Source organism: Diabrotica virgifera, chromosome 2 (genome assembly GCF_917563875.1).
Source record: "Diabrotica virgifera virgifera chromosome 2, PGI_DIABVI_V3a".
In the NCBI taxonomy this organism is placed as follows: domain Eukaryota; kingdom Metazoa; phylum Arthropoda; class Insecta; order Coleoptera; family Chrysomelidae; genus Diabrotica; species Diabrotica virgifera.
This window is the reverse complement of record NC_065444.1, coordinates 273,612,165-273,630,127: the sequence shown is the minus strand read 5'-3', so window position 1 is coordinate 273,630,127 and position 17,963 is coordinate 273,612,165. Positions and strand designations below refer to the sequence as shown.

Genomic DNA, 17,963 nt, shown 5'->3' with positions numbered 1-17,963 from the left:
AAAATCCCGAAATAGGTCGATTTTTATTTTTAAATTACGATTTCTTGGCATATATATATCATACTAGTGACGTTCATCATTCTGGGTGTGATAAGGTAATCGACGATTTTTTAAAATGAGAATATGGGTCATGTGATAGCTCATTTGAAAGGGTATTCAATTATCTACTTAATAATATAAACATTAACATCATTATGTATACAGGGCGTTCAAAAAAAATTTTTTAAATTAAATTAATTGACAAAAAGATAAATGTATGCAAATTATTTAATTATAAATACATTTTACTGCTGTCAAAAAACAGAAAAAAAAATTATTTGTAAAATAAACATCGATTTTCGCTTAAACGAAATGTTCAAATTGTAAAGAGGCAGGTGGGTGGCAGCAGGATTTATTTGTCAAATAAATATTTTTTTCTTGCTTTCTGACAACAGTAAAACGTATTTTGAATCAAATAAATTTCATACATTCTTCTTTTTGCCTCAATTAATTTATTTAAATTTTTTTTTAACACCTTGTATAAATAATTATGTTAAATGTTTATATTACTGAATAGAGAATTGAATACCCTTTCAAATAAGCTATCACATGACCCCTATTCTCATCAAAGTCGCCGATTTACGAAATAATGAATTTATGCGTTACTTTATGGACCTAAATATACAATAAAAAAAGTTATAATAAGAAATTTAAAAATAATCGTAAGATATATCAAAAATCGTTAAAAGTATACAACTTTGAAAAACCATATCTTGCTTAAAGATAGTCACACAGCCTTCTACGATAGACCATTTTAAAGATAATTGACTTTTCTTTCTATTAAATGCAACATTGTATATACCTAAAGCTGCGTAGAAAAAAGTTACAGAACAATGTTGGCGAAGTAAGAAGGAAAATGTTCCTAAAATCGCTTTGAGTGGCAAACTTTGAAAAATCATAATTTGGAAACTATAAATAATAAAGACTTATACCAAACGTCAGTTTAAAGAAAAAAGATATAAGTTGTTTTTTTTTCTGTGGAGCAATGCCTATACATATATCCTCACTGAAAAAAGTTTTGGGAAAAAAACAAAATTGCTACCTTTCGTGTTTTTTTCTTGCTTTTCTTTTGAATATATTTTTGTAAAAAAAAAATATTTTTAACTTTAAAATGTGATATTTCTATAGTCAATTTAACCTTAAACAATTTTCCTGTAAACATGTTTGCACCAAATGTGCATATAACTCACCCTAATTCGCTCTGTGCCTAGGGACGAATTCACCCTTTTCTCAAAAACGCACTTTAAATGTAGCACTCCGCGGTTTTTTATACTGAGAGGTCCATTGACTATATGAAACAATAAAACCCCGTTAACGTTGTAGTTCCTTTCTAAAATACATAATCAATAGCCTACATACACAGGCACACAAGCACTATGCTCTGATTTTCACTATCACCTATCACTCAAACTAGTTCAAAAGGCTTTGTCCTCTTCAATCTTCTAGTTTGCCCAGTAGTATCGAGGAGCTGGATTTCCTCAATATTCTCGTACTTATGAAGTTGTTGCTCGTGACTTCCTGCCATCTTCTTGATGATTATATTCAGGTTCCATTCCATATTTGTTTATAAAGTAATAACTTATTATGCATCGACAATGTGAAGTTTCTTCCAACTAGCCAATAGGTACACTTTTTATATCTTTCTTTTGCCTTTCATAGCCACAATGCTATACGTTTCCTCCCTGGTTTTTTGTAGACCACTTTCAGGTGATTCTAAAAAAAATTAAAATGAATGGTAATTTTTCTATTCTTTACAATTTAATAATATGCATAAATAATTCGTTTCATAAAGAATTATGAAAATTGGAAACGGATTTATTAATACTTACTGTTTAGGCAATACGTAAAGTATCCTTAACAATAGTAACCTATACTTATTGTACGGTTATAGAGTATATTCCCATAGGTAAGCTGGTTAAGAGTAGATAACGATTTTTCATATGTAATTTAAAGTATTATCTGCATAAATGGCACAAAGAATATTTGCTACGAGAGGTATATGGTTCAAAATGCATACAGTATCACGACTAATAAGTTATGTTCACATACATGTAGAGTACTTACAGTTTTATTCCTTGATGACGTGTCACATCAGAGCTCTGATTGAATTCCATAATCCATTTGGTTCATTTGTAAGGCACTCACTAATACGCTAAATAAATCATCGTCGATAATACTGAGCAGATTGAATTATCTGAGCGGTATAAAACGATAGCAAAAAAAGCCGGTAAAATGCGGCCTTTTTACGAATAGCGGGAGCGTCGATAGATTAGAGATGATTCTCGTTAGGAAGCTTTTGACGATCTGCCCCGGCGAGGGGTTCAAATGCGAGTCTCAACAATAACCTGGAGTTTCCAGAAAGGTTACATAAATACTACTTGAATTTTAAGTAATCAGTAGTACAGGGGCGTAACTAATTATTTTAGTGAGCCGTGTATAATATATTTATTGTACATATTGCCGGGGGCGACAGGCGAGAGAGATGGCCTATATCACCTCGAAGAGAGGGGATTGGCAAAGATGTGCACAACGATAAGAAATGTTTGAAGAAATTAGAGTTTATATACACAAGGGGTAACAACGATAAAATGGAGGAAAACGATAAGTTTTCCCCCTAGGGATAGATTTTAATCTTCCAGGGGAATCACAGCGATTTTCGTAATACCACGAAGAAAATCACCGTGAGTAGTGTGAATCTTGACAGTACGAACTAGACCATCCTTACCAGGCAATACATCTATTACCCTGGCAGTTGGCCATAAGAGTGGAGGAGTACCATCCTCCTTCAACAGAACCAAATCCCCGATCTTGACAGGGTCAGTAGGGTCGGTCCATTTATTTCTTTGCTGCAGGAGGCAAAGATAGTCTTTTTTCCACAATTTCCAAAATTGCTGTTGAATTTTACTAATACGCTGAAAAAGATTCAACCTATTTTCAGGTATCTCTGAAACACTTGGTTCAGGGGGCGCGGTTAAACTTCTTTGAACTAAGAAGTGAGCTGGAGATAGGAAAGCGAAGTCATTGGCGTCAGACGACATCCTAGTGATGGGTCTCGAATTTAGAATAGCCTCGATTTGGCATAATACTGTGTTAAACACTTCAAAGGTGAAGTGGGAATTTCCTATAATTCGATAGAGGTGATACTTCACACTCTTTATTCCTACCTCATGGAGGCCGAATTGATGGGGGTTGCGGGGAACACCCATCTTGAAAGTTATGGAGTTTTGAGTACAGAATTCCTTAATCTGTTCCGAATTATTTTGATTTAAGAAAAAATCATAGAATTCGCGCATTTCATTTTTTGCCCCATGGAAATTTGTGGCATTGTCGCTCCAAATAATACTGGGCGTGGATCTTCTGGCAATAAACCTTTTCAGAGTAAGAATATAGGCTTCTGCGCTTAATCCTGTGACGAGTTCGATATGAACACATTTAGTGCTCATGCAAATGAAATAGGCTACGTATGCTTTGTAAAGCGGTGCCTTCCTCAAATGTGAGGACTTAATTAAGAAGAACCCCCCATAGTCCACTGAGACGACTTGGAAGGGTCTAGTGGGGAGTACACGATCGGGATGCATATCTGCCATCTGTTGAACAGAATTGGGTGTCATGAATCGGAAACAGTTTACACACTTACGAATTAAGCGTTTAATCTGTCTTAATCCGTCAATTGGCCAGTACTTCATTTTGACATACGAAAGTACTGTTTGCGCGCCTGAATGTAATAACTTATGATGAGCTTGAGTCAAGATTAGTTCTACAACTCGACATTTAGAAGGAAGTAGAATGGGGTGTTTTTGATTATACGATATGGGGGCGTGTCGGAGACGTCCTCCCACACGAATCAGCCCATCATTATGTTGTAGGAAGGGGTTGAGTTTACGAATGGCTTTATTGGTCACGAGTTTAGCATTTTTCAATTCAAGAATCTCTTTTTTAAAGTAGATACTTTGGATATACCTGATGATCGCGTGATCAGCGATCTCCATTTCGGGTGGCGTCAATATATCCGTATCTCGTGGAGAGTTATTTATTTTCTTTTTAATATTACTGATGAATCTAAAAAGATAAGCGACAATTCTTTGAATTTTACGAAAAGAAGAAGATTTAGCGAATAGATTTTCAAAGGTGTCGTTGAGTTCGTGATTTGTTGCTATGTTTGAGACAACTAACTTCCTTAATTCAGGAAGATCATCCTGAAAATGAGGAATTTGATGAAGAGAAAAATCGATGGGATTGTCTCTAATAAAGCTAGGTCCGCATAACCAGTCTTCGGTGGTCTGGGGATTATCAAAGACATTTATCCCTCTGGAAGCGGGGTCAGCGATGTTTTCGTGACTTCTGACGAAATGGAAATCACAAGGAAAAGTTTCCAACAAGGAATTGACCTTTTGAATTCTGTTTTGTACAAAAATGTTCCAAATGTGTTTTTTAGAAAGTATCCAAGACAAGGCAATTGTAGAGTCAGCAAAGAGATGAGATGAAGATATACTCAAATTTTTCTTGAAGATGTGAAAAAGTCTATGAGCCAGAGTGACTCCCAACACTATTCCACAAAGTTCCAATTTGGGGATGGTGAGTTTATTTTTTAGCGGAGAAATTTTGTTTTTAGAAGCGATAAGCCGCGACGATACAGAAAAGTCTGAGTATGTCGCTTTGAGATACACACAAGTGCTGTATATTTTTTCCGATGCGTCGGTGAAAATAATTAATTGAACATCAACAACTTTCTTTTGTAAAAGTAAGCATCGAGGTACCTTGACCTCTTCTATAGTTTTGAATGTCGATAAGAGGTTTTGCCAATTTTTCATAATGATGGGTGAGTCAATGGGTTGATCCCAGTCCAATTTCTGGGACCATATTTCCTGTATCAAGAGCTTAGCGTTCACAAGGACAGGGGATAACCATCCTAGCGGGTCATACAAAGTAGCAATGTAGGAGAGAATAGTACGTTTAGTAACAACATTAGCCAATTTGAAGATAGGAGTTTTAAACGAAAAGTGGTCGCGTTCTGAATCCCAGAATATGCCTAAGACTTTATCAGATCCCGTGAAGTTAAGACTGACTTCAGAGACGGGATTTAAATTGTGTTGAGACAGAAATTCTGAAGAACTGCAGTTCCACTTGTGGAGGAGGAAACCATGGGTTTCTAGCAAAGAAGTTAATTGTTCGAAAAGACAACTTAATTCATGAAGACTGTCAGCACCGCTGATCAGGTCATCCATATAGATAGATTCTTGCAGAACACTAGTAGCAAGTTCGTGGGTATGTTTGTTGTTGTCAGCGATGTGCTTGATAACTCTTTGAGCGATAAATGGGCTACTTGGGAGCCCGAAGGGTAATCTTTGAAATTGATAGCACCGTAAAGGCTGCTGAATATTGTCCCTAAAGAGAAAATTTAACAGAAATGTTTCAGTGGGACAAATGGCGATTTGTAGGAACATAGCCTTGATGTCGCCTACTAGTGCGAATTTAAACTGACGAAACTTAGCGAGAATGTCAAAAAGTTCATGTTGGACGACATAACCTTTGTCTATGACGTCACTGAGGGAGATTCCCGTAGACGATTTATTGTTTGGATCGAAAACTATACGAGTGGAAGTAGTAGAGTTGGATTTGAAAACGGGAAAGTGAGGGAGAAAGTAATTAGGTTTACCTGAGTCATTTAGCATTTTTAACGGCACTTGAATTATTTGTCCGTTATTGAGATATTCCGATATAATGTCCTGATATTTTTCCAATAAATCAGGGTTGAGTTGAAAACGTTTCTCGAGACTGAGAAAACGTCTTTTTGCCGAGAGAAACGAATTTCCCATGTCTATATCTTCGATAGGGAGTTTGAGATTGAGTGTGGACTCATATCGTCCATTGGGGAGAACATTAACATGTTTTACAAAATTAATTTCAGCGGGGTGATCATTAATGAGATCGGTGTTCTGAGGAGCGGCTTCTTCCAGCTCCCAGAATTTTTGTAAATGATCGGATAGTTCCTCGTTGGACACTACCGGCTCATTTACGGCGGAAGGAGTGTTATGAGAACAACAAGTAACGAGAGAGTTTGAATAAAATTCCAAAGCCTTTTTAGTATTTTTCGACTTAAGAGCAAAGTCTGGAACTGACCCTGATATCGTGTACCCGAGTAGAGTGCGTTGAAGAACGGGAAGACCTTTTCCCAAACGAATTATTTCAGGTTGAATGATATCGTTATACAGGTCTGCACCGAGCAGGATACCAATTGGGGATGTTACATGGAACATCGGATCACCTAATGGTATCTCTGAGGGTATGTTTAGTTTGCTCGCCGAAATAGAAATTTGAGGAAGCGGATTTGTTATCTTTGGGAGTACAGAGCACGAGATGTCAAAAGGAACGTCGTTAGCGACAGCGAAAATTGTTGTATCTACAATAGATTGAGACGAGGATGAGGTGGAGTTAATTCCATTGATCCGTAATTTTCCATCTCTAGTGGTGAGTGACAGTTCCTTTACGAGGTCAGCACTAATAAATGAAACCTGTGAGGCCGAGTCTAAAAGTGCCTTTGCGAAGACCCTCTTGCCGCTAGGAGCGACAAGATAGACCTGGAGTGTGCTTAATAACACCAAATGATTATCAAGCGAGGCTGCAGATAGAGCCATTGAATGTGGAGTCGAATTTTGAAGATTAACTTCCGTTTCAGGAGCTCTAACATGTGAGGGCCCCTGTTGTGAATTACCCTGTGTATGGGAGTTATTTGAGATAGCGGTTTTATTATGATTATTTGAGTTGTGTTGGCCAACAGCCGCGGAAGGGTTACTATGACCCGTTTTGTCGAAATGGAGCAACGTGTGATGACGAGATTTACAAACTATGCAAGAGAATTTGGATTTACACTGATCGAGCATGTGAGACCCAAGACAATTAATACAAAATTTATTTTGTTTGACAAAACTAAAACGTTCTTTAGAATTCAACTGCTTGAACTGAGGACAAGAGTAGATCGAGTGAGAGTCGTTGCAATAGGAACATTTCTTAGGACCTAAGCGAGGCGAAAGGTTACTGGTAGAAGTGTCTGAGGCTAGGTGTAAAGAGTGTCTGGAAGTAGTAGTCGATTTTGGTTTTGATTGAGATTGAATATTCTCAAGATGAACAACGCGTGTCTCGATTTCCCCTAGAAAATGGACAAAATCAGGGGTAGCTTGGCTACCACCGGATTGGAACTCAAGAGCCCTAATGGTAGGTGCGTCGAGTTTCTGAGTAGCGATATGTATGAGAAGTAAATGCAAGAGATCTGAAGGGGGCCTATTCAAGTTCAATAGGGCCTTGAAATTATTTGACATGACCGTATGAAAATTTCTTAATTGTGAGTGATTTGCGTTTCCAGAAATAGGAGGCGCATCAAGAATTTGAGAGATGAGAGTTTTGATAAGCGATTTAGAGTTGGCGTACCTTTGTGTCAGGTTATCCCGGGCTATTTTGTAATTGTCACCTGTGAGTGGGATATGCTCGAGAAGCGTCAAAGGCTCGGAAGTTAGAAAACTTTTGAGGTAAATGAGTTTTTCCAGATCACTTAATGTAGTATCAGATCCTATTATTGTATCAAAGGTCTCAATGAATGAATTGTATTCAGTAACTAAGCCACTAAATGGTTTTAACTGAATACGAGGGAGGTTTACTGTTCGTTGCCTAGCCATAGACTGTGAGGTTAGAGAAGAATTAGGGTCAAATTGGAGGGAGGGGGGTAGCAGTCACATTAGAACTTTCAATGACCTCTAACCTTTCTTCCAATAGAGAAATTGTATCCAAATATTTATCAAAAACCACAGAGGAATCAGTAGAGGGGGTAGGTTCCTCGGGGATCGTCTCCAGCACATTTTGAGCATCGCGGAAAAGTCCGTAAGAATGTTTGAGTTGTGAAATTATTTCACGAATTTTATATTTGTTTAGAGAATTAAGAGTTGTGGGAACCGAATCAGCCAACTTGGTTATATCAAGTTTTGCGGTGAGCCTCTGTCGGTTATATTTTGATCGGTCAGCCATGTTGCGAGAATGTGAGATTAGATAGATTATTTGCAAATGTCTAAACCTATAAATCGATGCGAAAATGAGAGAATATGTACAATATATTATATATTACACGTTTAATAGTGTGAGATTGGCTTAATAGTATCACCCTGTATGAGCGCAGATTAGTATATGAAATGCAAAACTATAAAATTTCAAAATATATGCAATTTTCCAAAATGGGTATTTTTCAGCAAGTGTGAGACACCCTTAACAAGTATTTAAATTAATTAAATTGAAGGAAAAAACAATTATTTATTTTCTATAGTTTTCTAGAAGTGTAAAATGAGCTTAAGCGAAGCTAAATGTAGCAAAAACTTACAATTTATGCAAGAAAACAAAATTATTTTTAATAATTTTTGTAACCTGTGAACCAGGCTTAATCGGATTCAAAATTATAAATTTAATTTAAATCAAAAGGTTGAACAAACAATGTTAAAATTATAACACCCGTACTATCAGCCAGGAAATGAGTACACTTTTTGTATACTATAAACAGAAAAATATATTTACGAAAATAAAATAATGTAATATATGCAAATATTTTTTCATACAAACAAAACGACTCCTTTATTTGAACAAAGCAAGTAGTTTCTGAAATTGCACGTGTAGACCGGGCTTAACAACCTACCAGCTATTGTAGAGACGTGCTGGGTTAAATACTGAGAATTTGAGTGCAGAAAGAGAGGAATATTTTATTTTTGTGCCGGGGCGGCGTGGCTTGGAAATTTCCAAATGCAACAGAAAGACACTATAAATGAAAAACCGTTATTCTCAGAATAGAGATTATCAAAATATGCAAATACGAAGGACCTTGAGGATTTAATTAATAAATAATTAATATGATACGGCTCGATGGAACAGAAATGTTTAGGCAATACGTAAAGTATCCTTAACAATAGTAACCTATACTTATTGTACGGTTATAGAGTATATTCCCATAGGTAAGCTGGTTAAGAGTAGATAACGATTTTTCATATGTAATTTAAAGTATTATCTGCATAAATGGCACAAAGAATATTTGCTACGAGAGGTATATGGTTCAAAATGCATACAGTATCACGACTAATAAGTTATGTTCACATACATGTAGAGTACTTACAGTTTTATTCCTTGATGACGTGTCACATCAGAGCTCTGATTGAATTCCATAATCCATTTGGTTCATTTGTAAGGCACTCACTAATACGCTAAATAAATCATCGTCGATAATACTGAGCAGATTGAATTATCTGAGCGGTATAAAACGATAGCAAAAAAAGCCGGTAAAATGCGGCCTTTTTACGAATAGCGGGAGCGTCGATAGATTAGAGATGATTCTCGTTAGGAAGCTTTTGACGATCTGCCCCGGCGAGGGGTTCAAATGCGAGTCTCAACAATAACCTGGAGTTTCCAGAAAGGTTACATAAATACTACTTGAATTTTAAGTAATCAGTAGTACAGGGGCGTAACTAATTATTTTAGTGAGCCGTGTATAATATATTTATTGTACACTTACATAATTGTTTAAACAAAATAGATCCAGCCAGAGCAAAACTAACAGACAGAACAGCAAAAAAGCCACTAATTTCCATTTTCTGATCAGAAATTTTTAGGTTATCATGAATGTGATGACCCAGCGACCACATAGATACACGCGCGGCAAATCTGAAAATGAACGCAAATTGAATAGTAAATGGCCTCTCTTAAAATATAAGACATTGGTAGTATGTTCATAGAATGTCTTGTGATAACATTCCACCAAAAATTTAATCAAATGTTCACCGAATGTTCCTTGAATGTCCAGGACATTCAAACATTAATAGAACTTTGATTAGTACATTCCTGGAATGTTTTGTGTTGTTAGGGAACCGATTGATAAATTCAATTAATGGTTGTTACCGTCTTCAAACTGTAATTCGTTACAGATATATCAACAAGCATTGTAAATACTTAGTAAGTCTTAGGTTTTCACCCAACGTGGCCGGAAGTAAAACCGAAAGTCAATATTACTTGAGCTCTTCGTGTAACATTGTGTCGATTGATATATAACACTTCACTAATTTTGAGCAATTTTTACCAAACTTCCGGTCGTTACTTTTTAACCGGAAATGACCATGACTAATTCAGCATTTTGTTCTATGGAATGGAACCGTGGATCCTCATGGAAAAATGTGCAAGAGGATTACGGCTTTGAAATGTGGGCTTACCGTATAATATTGACAAAGTAAAAAATCATGCGACTGATCGCCGCAATGTTCTGGGAGGACAAGGCACTTGAAGAAGAAGAAGAAGAAGAAGAAGAAGAAGAAGAAGAAGAAGAAGAAGAAGAAGAAGAAGAAGAAGAAGAAGAAGAAGAAGAAGAGGAAGTAGTATGGCACTCCCAGTTAGAACTTCTTAACCGGAAATTATATAAAAACCGGAAGTATATATTTGTTTTCATCTTATTAAGGCGCATCGAACCATATATCACTTCAATCACTTGTACCATTTCGGCGACAGAAGCCCTAGATCAAATTTCTTACCTTTCATACCGTCCTTGGATTATAAGCTTTCATTTGACACCTCATATGTCATTCTATCTGTTTTAAAAACGGAAGAGTTGTGATCACGGATATACAAACGAACGGACAGACAGACATGAAACCAGAAGTAAGTATATATTTCTTCTTGTCTTGCTAGGAAGCGTCGAATAATATATCGCTTGTACTATTTCGGCGACTTTAAAACAGTACTTACAGTTGCAACTCTGGAACCAGAAGACCGAGGTCAAATTTCTCACATTTAATACCATCCCTGGGTTATAAGCTTTCATTCCAGACCATATTAATGACCAGTTTTTTGTCTAAAAGATGTAATATAAATGAACATTACCTAACAGCAATTCTGAAGAGAAACTTTATAATTTGATATAAAAGTCAAAATTAATAAAAATGCAACTAATAAAAATGAAGGAACAAGAACAAATAATAATTGGATAAACATATACTCCGTCTAATATACTTACCGTTGCACGTCATCCTCGTAATAGCCCGTGGCGTCACATGATACCAACACGAAATCTTTAGGCGGTAGGTGTGTTCTTTTTTAGAATCATTTTGCCGAGTACACCTGAATTACAGCCACCAGACACATTTTATTATATAAACGTAGAAATAATATTTAAAGATTTCTATTAATGTTAACTTAAAGAAATACACAATAATATGTTTCATTTAATTTGTATAAATGGATTAAAGCGTTTTATGAAGCACATTTGTTCGGAACACACTGTAACTGTAATCGAACGAAGGTGACATTTTGGCATAAATTGGTAACATTTATTTGACAGTTTGCAATGATGACACTTAATATTTGTTTTTATTCTTTACTGTAAGTATTTGTTTTATTATATTTACTGTTTTTATTATTTACTTTCACGTAAGATTATAACTTAATTCTTGTTTTCTATTTCTAAACTTTTTATTTATTTACATTGAATATTAACTTGTTTTGTTGTATAATCCACTTCCGCAAAAATTATGTGATACATTTGATTTAAAATGAATTCAAGAATTTTTTGTAATAGGGATGTTCACAAAAAATTAAAAAGACATTTCAAACATGTAAAACGATTAAGAAACACCCTAGGAATAATTGTCCAAAATTTCAACAAAATTGAAAAAGCCTTTCTATAAAAAATCGTTATTAGAAATCTAGCATTATTTTAAATTTCAAGAACGCTTCTCTATTGGCCTGACGTCACTAGTTGCATACCCCAAGCGCGCGCCATTCTCATAGTGTTACTGTTTACCTGTTTGACGTTTCAGGTCATTTTATTTTGTTCTCTTCTTGTTTTATCAGGGTTAAAGTGGAGTTTTATAGTGAATTTGTTTAGTTTAAAGTGGATAGACTGTTTGTAAGGACATATTTTGGGTTTTACAAAAATAAACAAATAAAATGGAAGAAGGTTTTCAGAAAGCCGATTCGTATAAACTACCGACTGTAGTGTAGATGTAACAATGGTGTATGATTTATTGGCATCTTGTAAAAAAATAAATATACCACAGCTTTACTGAGTGTATATTCCATATAATTTTCCATGTCTTCTTTAAGCTAAAAAAATAAATGCTTAATACTCCACAAAAAAAAATAGAGAAAGTTGTATGCATGCATTGTACGCATGCATATTGTATACATACATTGGCTGGCTATTACTTTACCTTGGTTAGGTGTATTAAAAATATTTTTATTCTTCTTCATGTGCCTTGTCCGTTGTGGACGTTGGCTATCATCATGGCAATTTTAATTTCATTTGAGGCGTTTCTGAATAACTCGATCAATTTTTGTCCAAATCATTTGCGTAAGTTTTTAAGTCATGAGTGTCTTTTCTTCCGGGTCCGCGTTTGCTCTCTATTTTACCTTGCGTTATCAGTTGGAGTATACGATATTTATCATGCCTCATGATATGACCGAAATATTTAAGATTTCGTTTCTTAATTGTAAAAGAGATTTCTTTTTGTTTTCCCATTCGACGCAATACCTGTACGTTGGTGTGGGTCGCCCAGGATATTTTGAGGATACGTGGGTACACCCACATCTCGAATGCCTCTAGATTTTTCATTAATGTTTCCATTATTGTCCAGGCCTCTGCGCCATATAGCAACATTTTAGCAGCCGCATTTTTAGTGGGAGAGATATTATGTCGCAGTGGGTGAAAATATTTCTCATGCATGTTGTTAAATGTTGCTATGTCCTTTTCAACTCTAGATCTGATTTCGGTTGTTCGTATTTCGAGTTGACAACTGTTCCAAGGTAAAAAATATTTTTGAACTTGGGTATTATACATTTTCATTTCAACCAATATTTTCACTAAATTATTAATGATTTTAATATAATATAAAGTCATACCTACATCCATATGTAGTTATTTCAAGGTTTACTTTTACTGTATGTATTATTAGAATCCCGTTTTTAGGAATATCCCAGTTTAAGGAATACAAATTTGAGGTCCCGAAACTTTTTCATTTACTCTTTAAGGGGATAGGTGCAAAATCTTGGTCCAATGCTATTTAAATTCATTCATTTTTTTCGAAACTTGAGAAAACTAATAAGTATTTTTGAAAAATGTAAATGCAGAAAGAACAATTACATTATTACCAAGGGCCGAAAGTCTCTGGAAAACTTCTATAATGTTTATTTTATTAAGTTAGTTCTTTAAGTTAGTTATTTTAAGTTCTAGCTGCAACAAACCATTTCTTTTTTTGTTTTAAATTGGCTGGAACGGTAATAAAAATCTTGTCAGAACTGTTTTTTGATGTATTTACACACCCAGGAACAAAACACCACTTATTTGGCTTTATTTTTAATAATTAAATACGTAAAAAACTGCGCACATTCAAATACACTGAGTAAATAAGTATACAAAACTAGTCGTCGATCAAAGACGTTACGACTGCTGACGTCACAAACCGTAGCCTCGCTGCAGGGTACCGTTTTTCTAGCCTCCAAGAAAATCAACATTATGAACTCATTTATCTTACAAAATATACATTTTTAAACAGTTTTATGATTGTTACGTTTTTATATACCTTGTAATCTATTGAATTTAACTACAGGGTGTAACAAAAATACGGGTCATAAATTAAATCACATATTCTGGGACCAAAAATAGTTCGAATGAACCTAACTTACCTTAGTACAAATATGCACATAAAAAAAGTTATAGCCCTTTGAAGTTACAAAATGAAAATTGATTTTTTTGAATATATCGAAAACTATTAGAGATTTTTTATTGAAAATGGATATGTGGCATTCTTATGGCAGGAGCATCTTAAAGAAAAATTATAGTGAAATTTGTGCTTCCCATAAAAACTTTATGGGGGTTTTGTTCCCTTAAACCCCCCCAAACTTTTCTGTACGTCCAATTAAATTATTATTGTTATACCATTAGTTAAATTCAATATTTTTAAAACTTTTTTGGTTCTTAGTATTTTTTCGATAAGGCATTTTTTATCGAGTTGTGGCTTCTTTTTTAATATGTTTACATAAAAATTTTATGTGGGTTTTGTTTCTTTAAACCCCCCAAATGTTTGTGTACGCTTTAATTAAACTATGACTGCGATACCATTAGTTAAACAAAATGTTTTTAAAACTTTTTTGCCTCTTTGTATTCTTTCGAGAAGGCAACTTTTATCGAGATATGGCTTCTTTTTTAATACGGTTCAAAATATACCTAAAAATGTAAATCATACATAAATTTTCATATTATTACCAAGTCTCCATAATCGTACTTAACCATATACAAATATGTGGTGGATTTGACAAATATTCAAAATATCTCGATAAAAACTGAATTTTCGAGAAAGTACTAAGAGCCAAAAAAGTTTTAAAAATATTGTGTTTAAGTAATGGTACTACAATAATAATTTAATTGGAACGTACACAAAAGTTTGGGGGGGTTTAAAAGAACTAAACCCCCATAAAATTTTTATAGGTTGTCCAAATTTCACTATAATTTTTTTTTAAGATGCTACTGTCATAAGAATGCCATATGTCAATTTTCAATAAAAAATCTTTAATAGTTTTCGATATATTGGAAAAAATCGATTTTCATTTTGTAACTTCAAAGGGTTGTAACTTTTTTTATATGCACATTTGTACTAAGGTAAGTTAGGTTCAATCAAACTATTTTTGGTCCCAGAATATGCGATTAAATTTATGACCTGTATTTTCGTTACACCCTGTATATTTAAAAATTAGTGAACATCCCTATTGGGCAACAATGTCAACTTAGATCTTTGATGTAGATAATGACCAGGGGCGTCATTTGGGCGTCCAGGGGGGGGCATTTGCCCCCCCCTAGCCCTAAAAAATGACTGAAATTTACAAAAAATACATCAATATTCATCATAACATCATATATAATGTATAATATATATAGTGCTTGCCCCCCCCAAACAAAATTTCAAATGACGCTCCTGATAATGACGTACAACGGTAAGTATTTTAAACGGACTGTATAAAGAATAATAAGTAAATATAGTTAATGCAAATGTATTATTTTTTATTATATACTATTATCAATTATTAATTATTACGCTATTAATATTTCATTGCTTCAATAGGAAATACCATTATTTTGTTTTACCCAGATTTTAATTTTTTTTATAGAATGTATAAATTGACTACTATACCGCCATCTACACAATAGTAGATGAAGTATACTAAAAGTAATAGTAGATAAAGTATATTTCTCGCTATTAGTAAGTATGTTTCCCACTAGGTGTCGCAATAAAACAAAAGTAAAATATAGCTGACTATTTTAAATTTAAATTATTAGCTGGTTTTATTTATATTGTATACTTGCACGTCCAAAATAATATTAATCAGTCAAAATATAATCATAATCAGAATTTTACATTGAACATGTCTCATTTCTTATTTTCGTTTATACAGTGAGTAGTAAAGGTTGGAATAAATTCATTTTTTTATGAATAGCCGATTTTGGAAATGATTCCCGAAACACGTCGATTTTTATTTTTAAATTATGATGTTTTGTCATATATATCATACTAGTGACGTCATCCATCTGACCGTGATGACGTAATCGATGATTTTTTTAAATGAAAATAGGGGTCGTCTGCTAGCTCATTTGAAAGGTTATTCAATTCTCACTTCAGTAATAGAGGAACATTAACATAATTATTTATACAGGGTATCCAAAAATATTATTTTAAATTAAATTAATTGAGACAAAAAGAATGTAAAATACATTTTACTGATGTCAAAAAATAAGAAAAAAATGTTTATTTTACAAATAATTATTGGTTTTCGCTAAAATTCAATATTAAAGCTGCCACCCACCTTCCCTTGGCAGTTTTTCTTTGTGGAATCTTAATGTAATTTAGTATTTTTGCTAGGAATAAGCCACAATTCTACTTTATAATTAAGTTTATTTGACATTTCGATTTCTACTTCGGAAATCGCTCTCAACATCAAAATAGAAAATCGATTTCCGATGTGGAAATCGAAACGTCAATCTTAATTTTAAACTAAAATGGTGGCGTATTCCTACCAAATATCATATATACATAAATGGAATAATCCGTATAAATATGATAATTTCTGTTAAAATTAATTATTTTCCATGCATGAGCATCTGAAATTGTTCCGTGTTTTGTTTGAAGGTAACGCCATGCGCACTATGGACGAAATAAACCGAGAACGGTGGTATCTTACAGTGTTGCCGCACCTTACTAATTGATAATCGTTAGTTTTTCGGTAAAAATCTAAAATATGAAGAGCATGAAAAGTGAAAAACGATAATTAAATAAAGAAAAATATTTGAGTATCCATATTTGTTACCTTTTTATAAGTCTATTTTAGTTATGAAAAATAGTCAAATCTGGGTATCCTTGACCATTTAGAATCAGAAAAAAAAACAAAATTAAAATAATGAAATAAGTATCTAGGTAATGTTTGTCTGAAACTCTCCATCATAAAAGATTTATCTGCTAAATTAAAATAATTTTACATTATATTGCAACAAAATTTAAAATAAACAGCACATTAAAATATTATATGTATTGTCAATAAAAATATTTCGTCTTCATAATCTTCTTCGGCTTTTCCCATAATGAGTTCGACGTTTTCTTCCTGGTACTTACTTCCCGGCAAAATGCCCTCATTACCAGAATTCTATTTTATTTATTTTTTACGTTCTATGTGTTTATAAGGTTCAGCTGAATTTTGACCTTCCACTCCCTTCCCCCTCCCCAATCCCAAAAAACGTATTTTTCCGTTTTTTTTCGGTGAGCTGCAATTAATTTTAAAATTTCAAAAAGTTCACAGACATAGTTAAGGCTTTTACAAAACAAACATGTCTCTTTTTTATTCGCCCGTAGGTTAAGAGGTGTTAATAAAAAATAAAATAAATGCATTTTATTTTTTTTTGAAAAATGCGTATAACTTTTTTTGAGATGGCTAAAGGTCTAATTTTTATTTGAATTTTGTGTATTCTATTAAAAACTATATTCCCAATTTCGTTCAGATGGGGTGCACCATTTTAAAAAATCCGAAAAATTTGCTTTTTAAGGGGTTTTTGGGGATTTTTCCTCAGTTTTTACAGTTTAAAATCGATGGAATTCATTTTTTACGCTATGTGACTAAAAATGAGCTACAGAGCAATTTTAACCTATCTAAAATCTAAAACCAGATTATGAATAGATTTGGTTTAAAAATTAGTAGTTCTGCTGACAAATTCCAAACTGCGGCACCGCTCTCGTACCGTGTGTACGCTTATCGTGATTGGGCGAACGTAGTTCGTTTCGTTTTTCAGTGTTCCTTGTCAAATCAGCTGCGGCAGGAGTCTGCCTGAGTGATAATGGAAATTTAGAAAATAAAACGTTTATTTTAGTGTGATTTTCGTGATTTTTTTAGTGAAAAGTGACACAAAATATGGATTATGAGAGCGTAGTCTACAATGCTGCCCGTGATGGCAACCTAAACAGGCTTAAGGTAGGATACAATTGATTATTTTTCAGTTAGTAAGGCATAGGGACAATGACTTGAAGTGCCCTTGCCAGAGTTGTAGTTGGTGTAGGTACTTTATTCCTTCCGCTGTTTTGTTTTGGTGACATAATTTTCTGTATTCTTGTAGATATTGGTCTTTTTCGGCCAAAACTAATACATCTTTTTCAATCCGGCTTTAATTCGGTACTCAATAACTTTTTTCTTGTTTTGATACTGTCAGTTGCAACAAAAAAGTAAATATTTATAGTCAAATCTGTAAATATCTTTTTTATTTTTATAGCTCGGAAAGAACTGAAATTCCAAAATTATAATTTTTCAATACTGCGAAAAAATAGCTTGGGATAGTTATTCTACCCATATTCACTGAAAACAAAAGAAAAGAATCTAATGTG

At 33.9% G+C, this 17,963-nt stretch overlaps 1 protein-coding gene across 3 annotated transcripts in view; it reads left to right on the top strand.

Moving 5' to 3' along the window:
• Window positions 1-17,389: 17,389 nt before the first annotated feature.
• Window positions 17,390-17,963, top strand: part of LOC126880629 (protein fem-1 homolog CG6966) — a 379,485-nt gene continuing 378,911 nt past the window's right edge. For 2 of the 3 annotated variants that reach the window (XR_007696658.1, XM_050644645.1), the window contains exon 1: window positions 17,418-17,556. Coding sequence is in view for 1 of the 3 variants with exons in the window: in XM_050644646.1 (XP_050500603.1) it covers window positions 17,497-17,556 (60 nt within the window). In the remaining 2 variants the exon portion in view is untranslated. Of the gene's footprint in view, window positions 17,557-17,963 lie in introns of all 3 variants that reach the window. The other variant, XM_050644646.1, reaches the window with a different exon arrangement.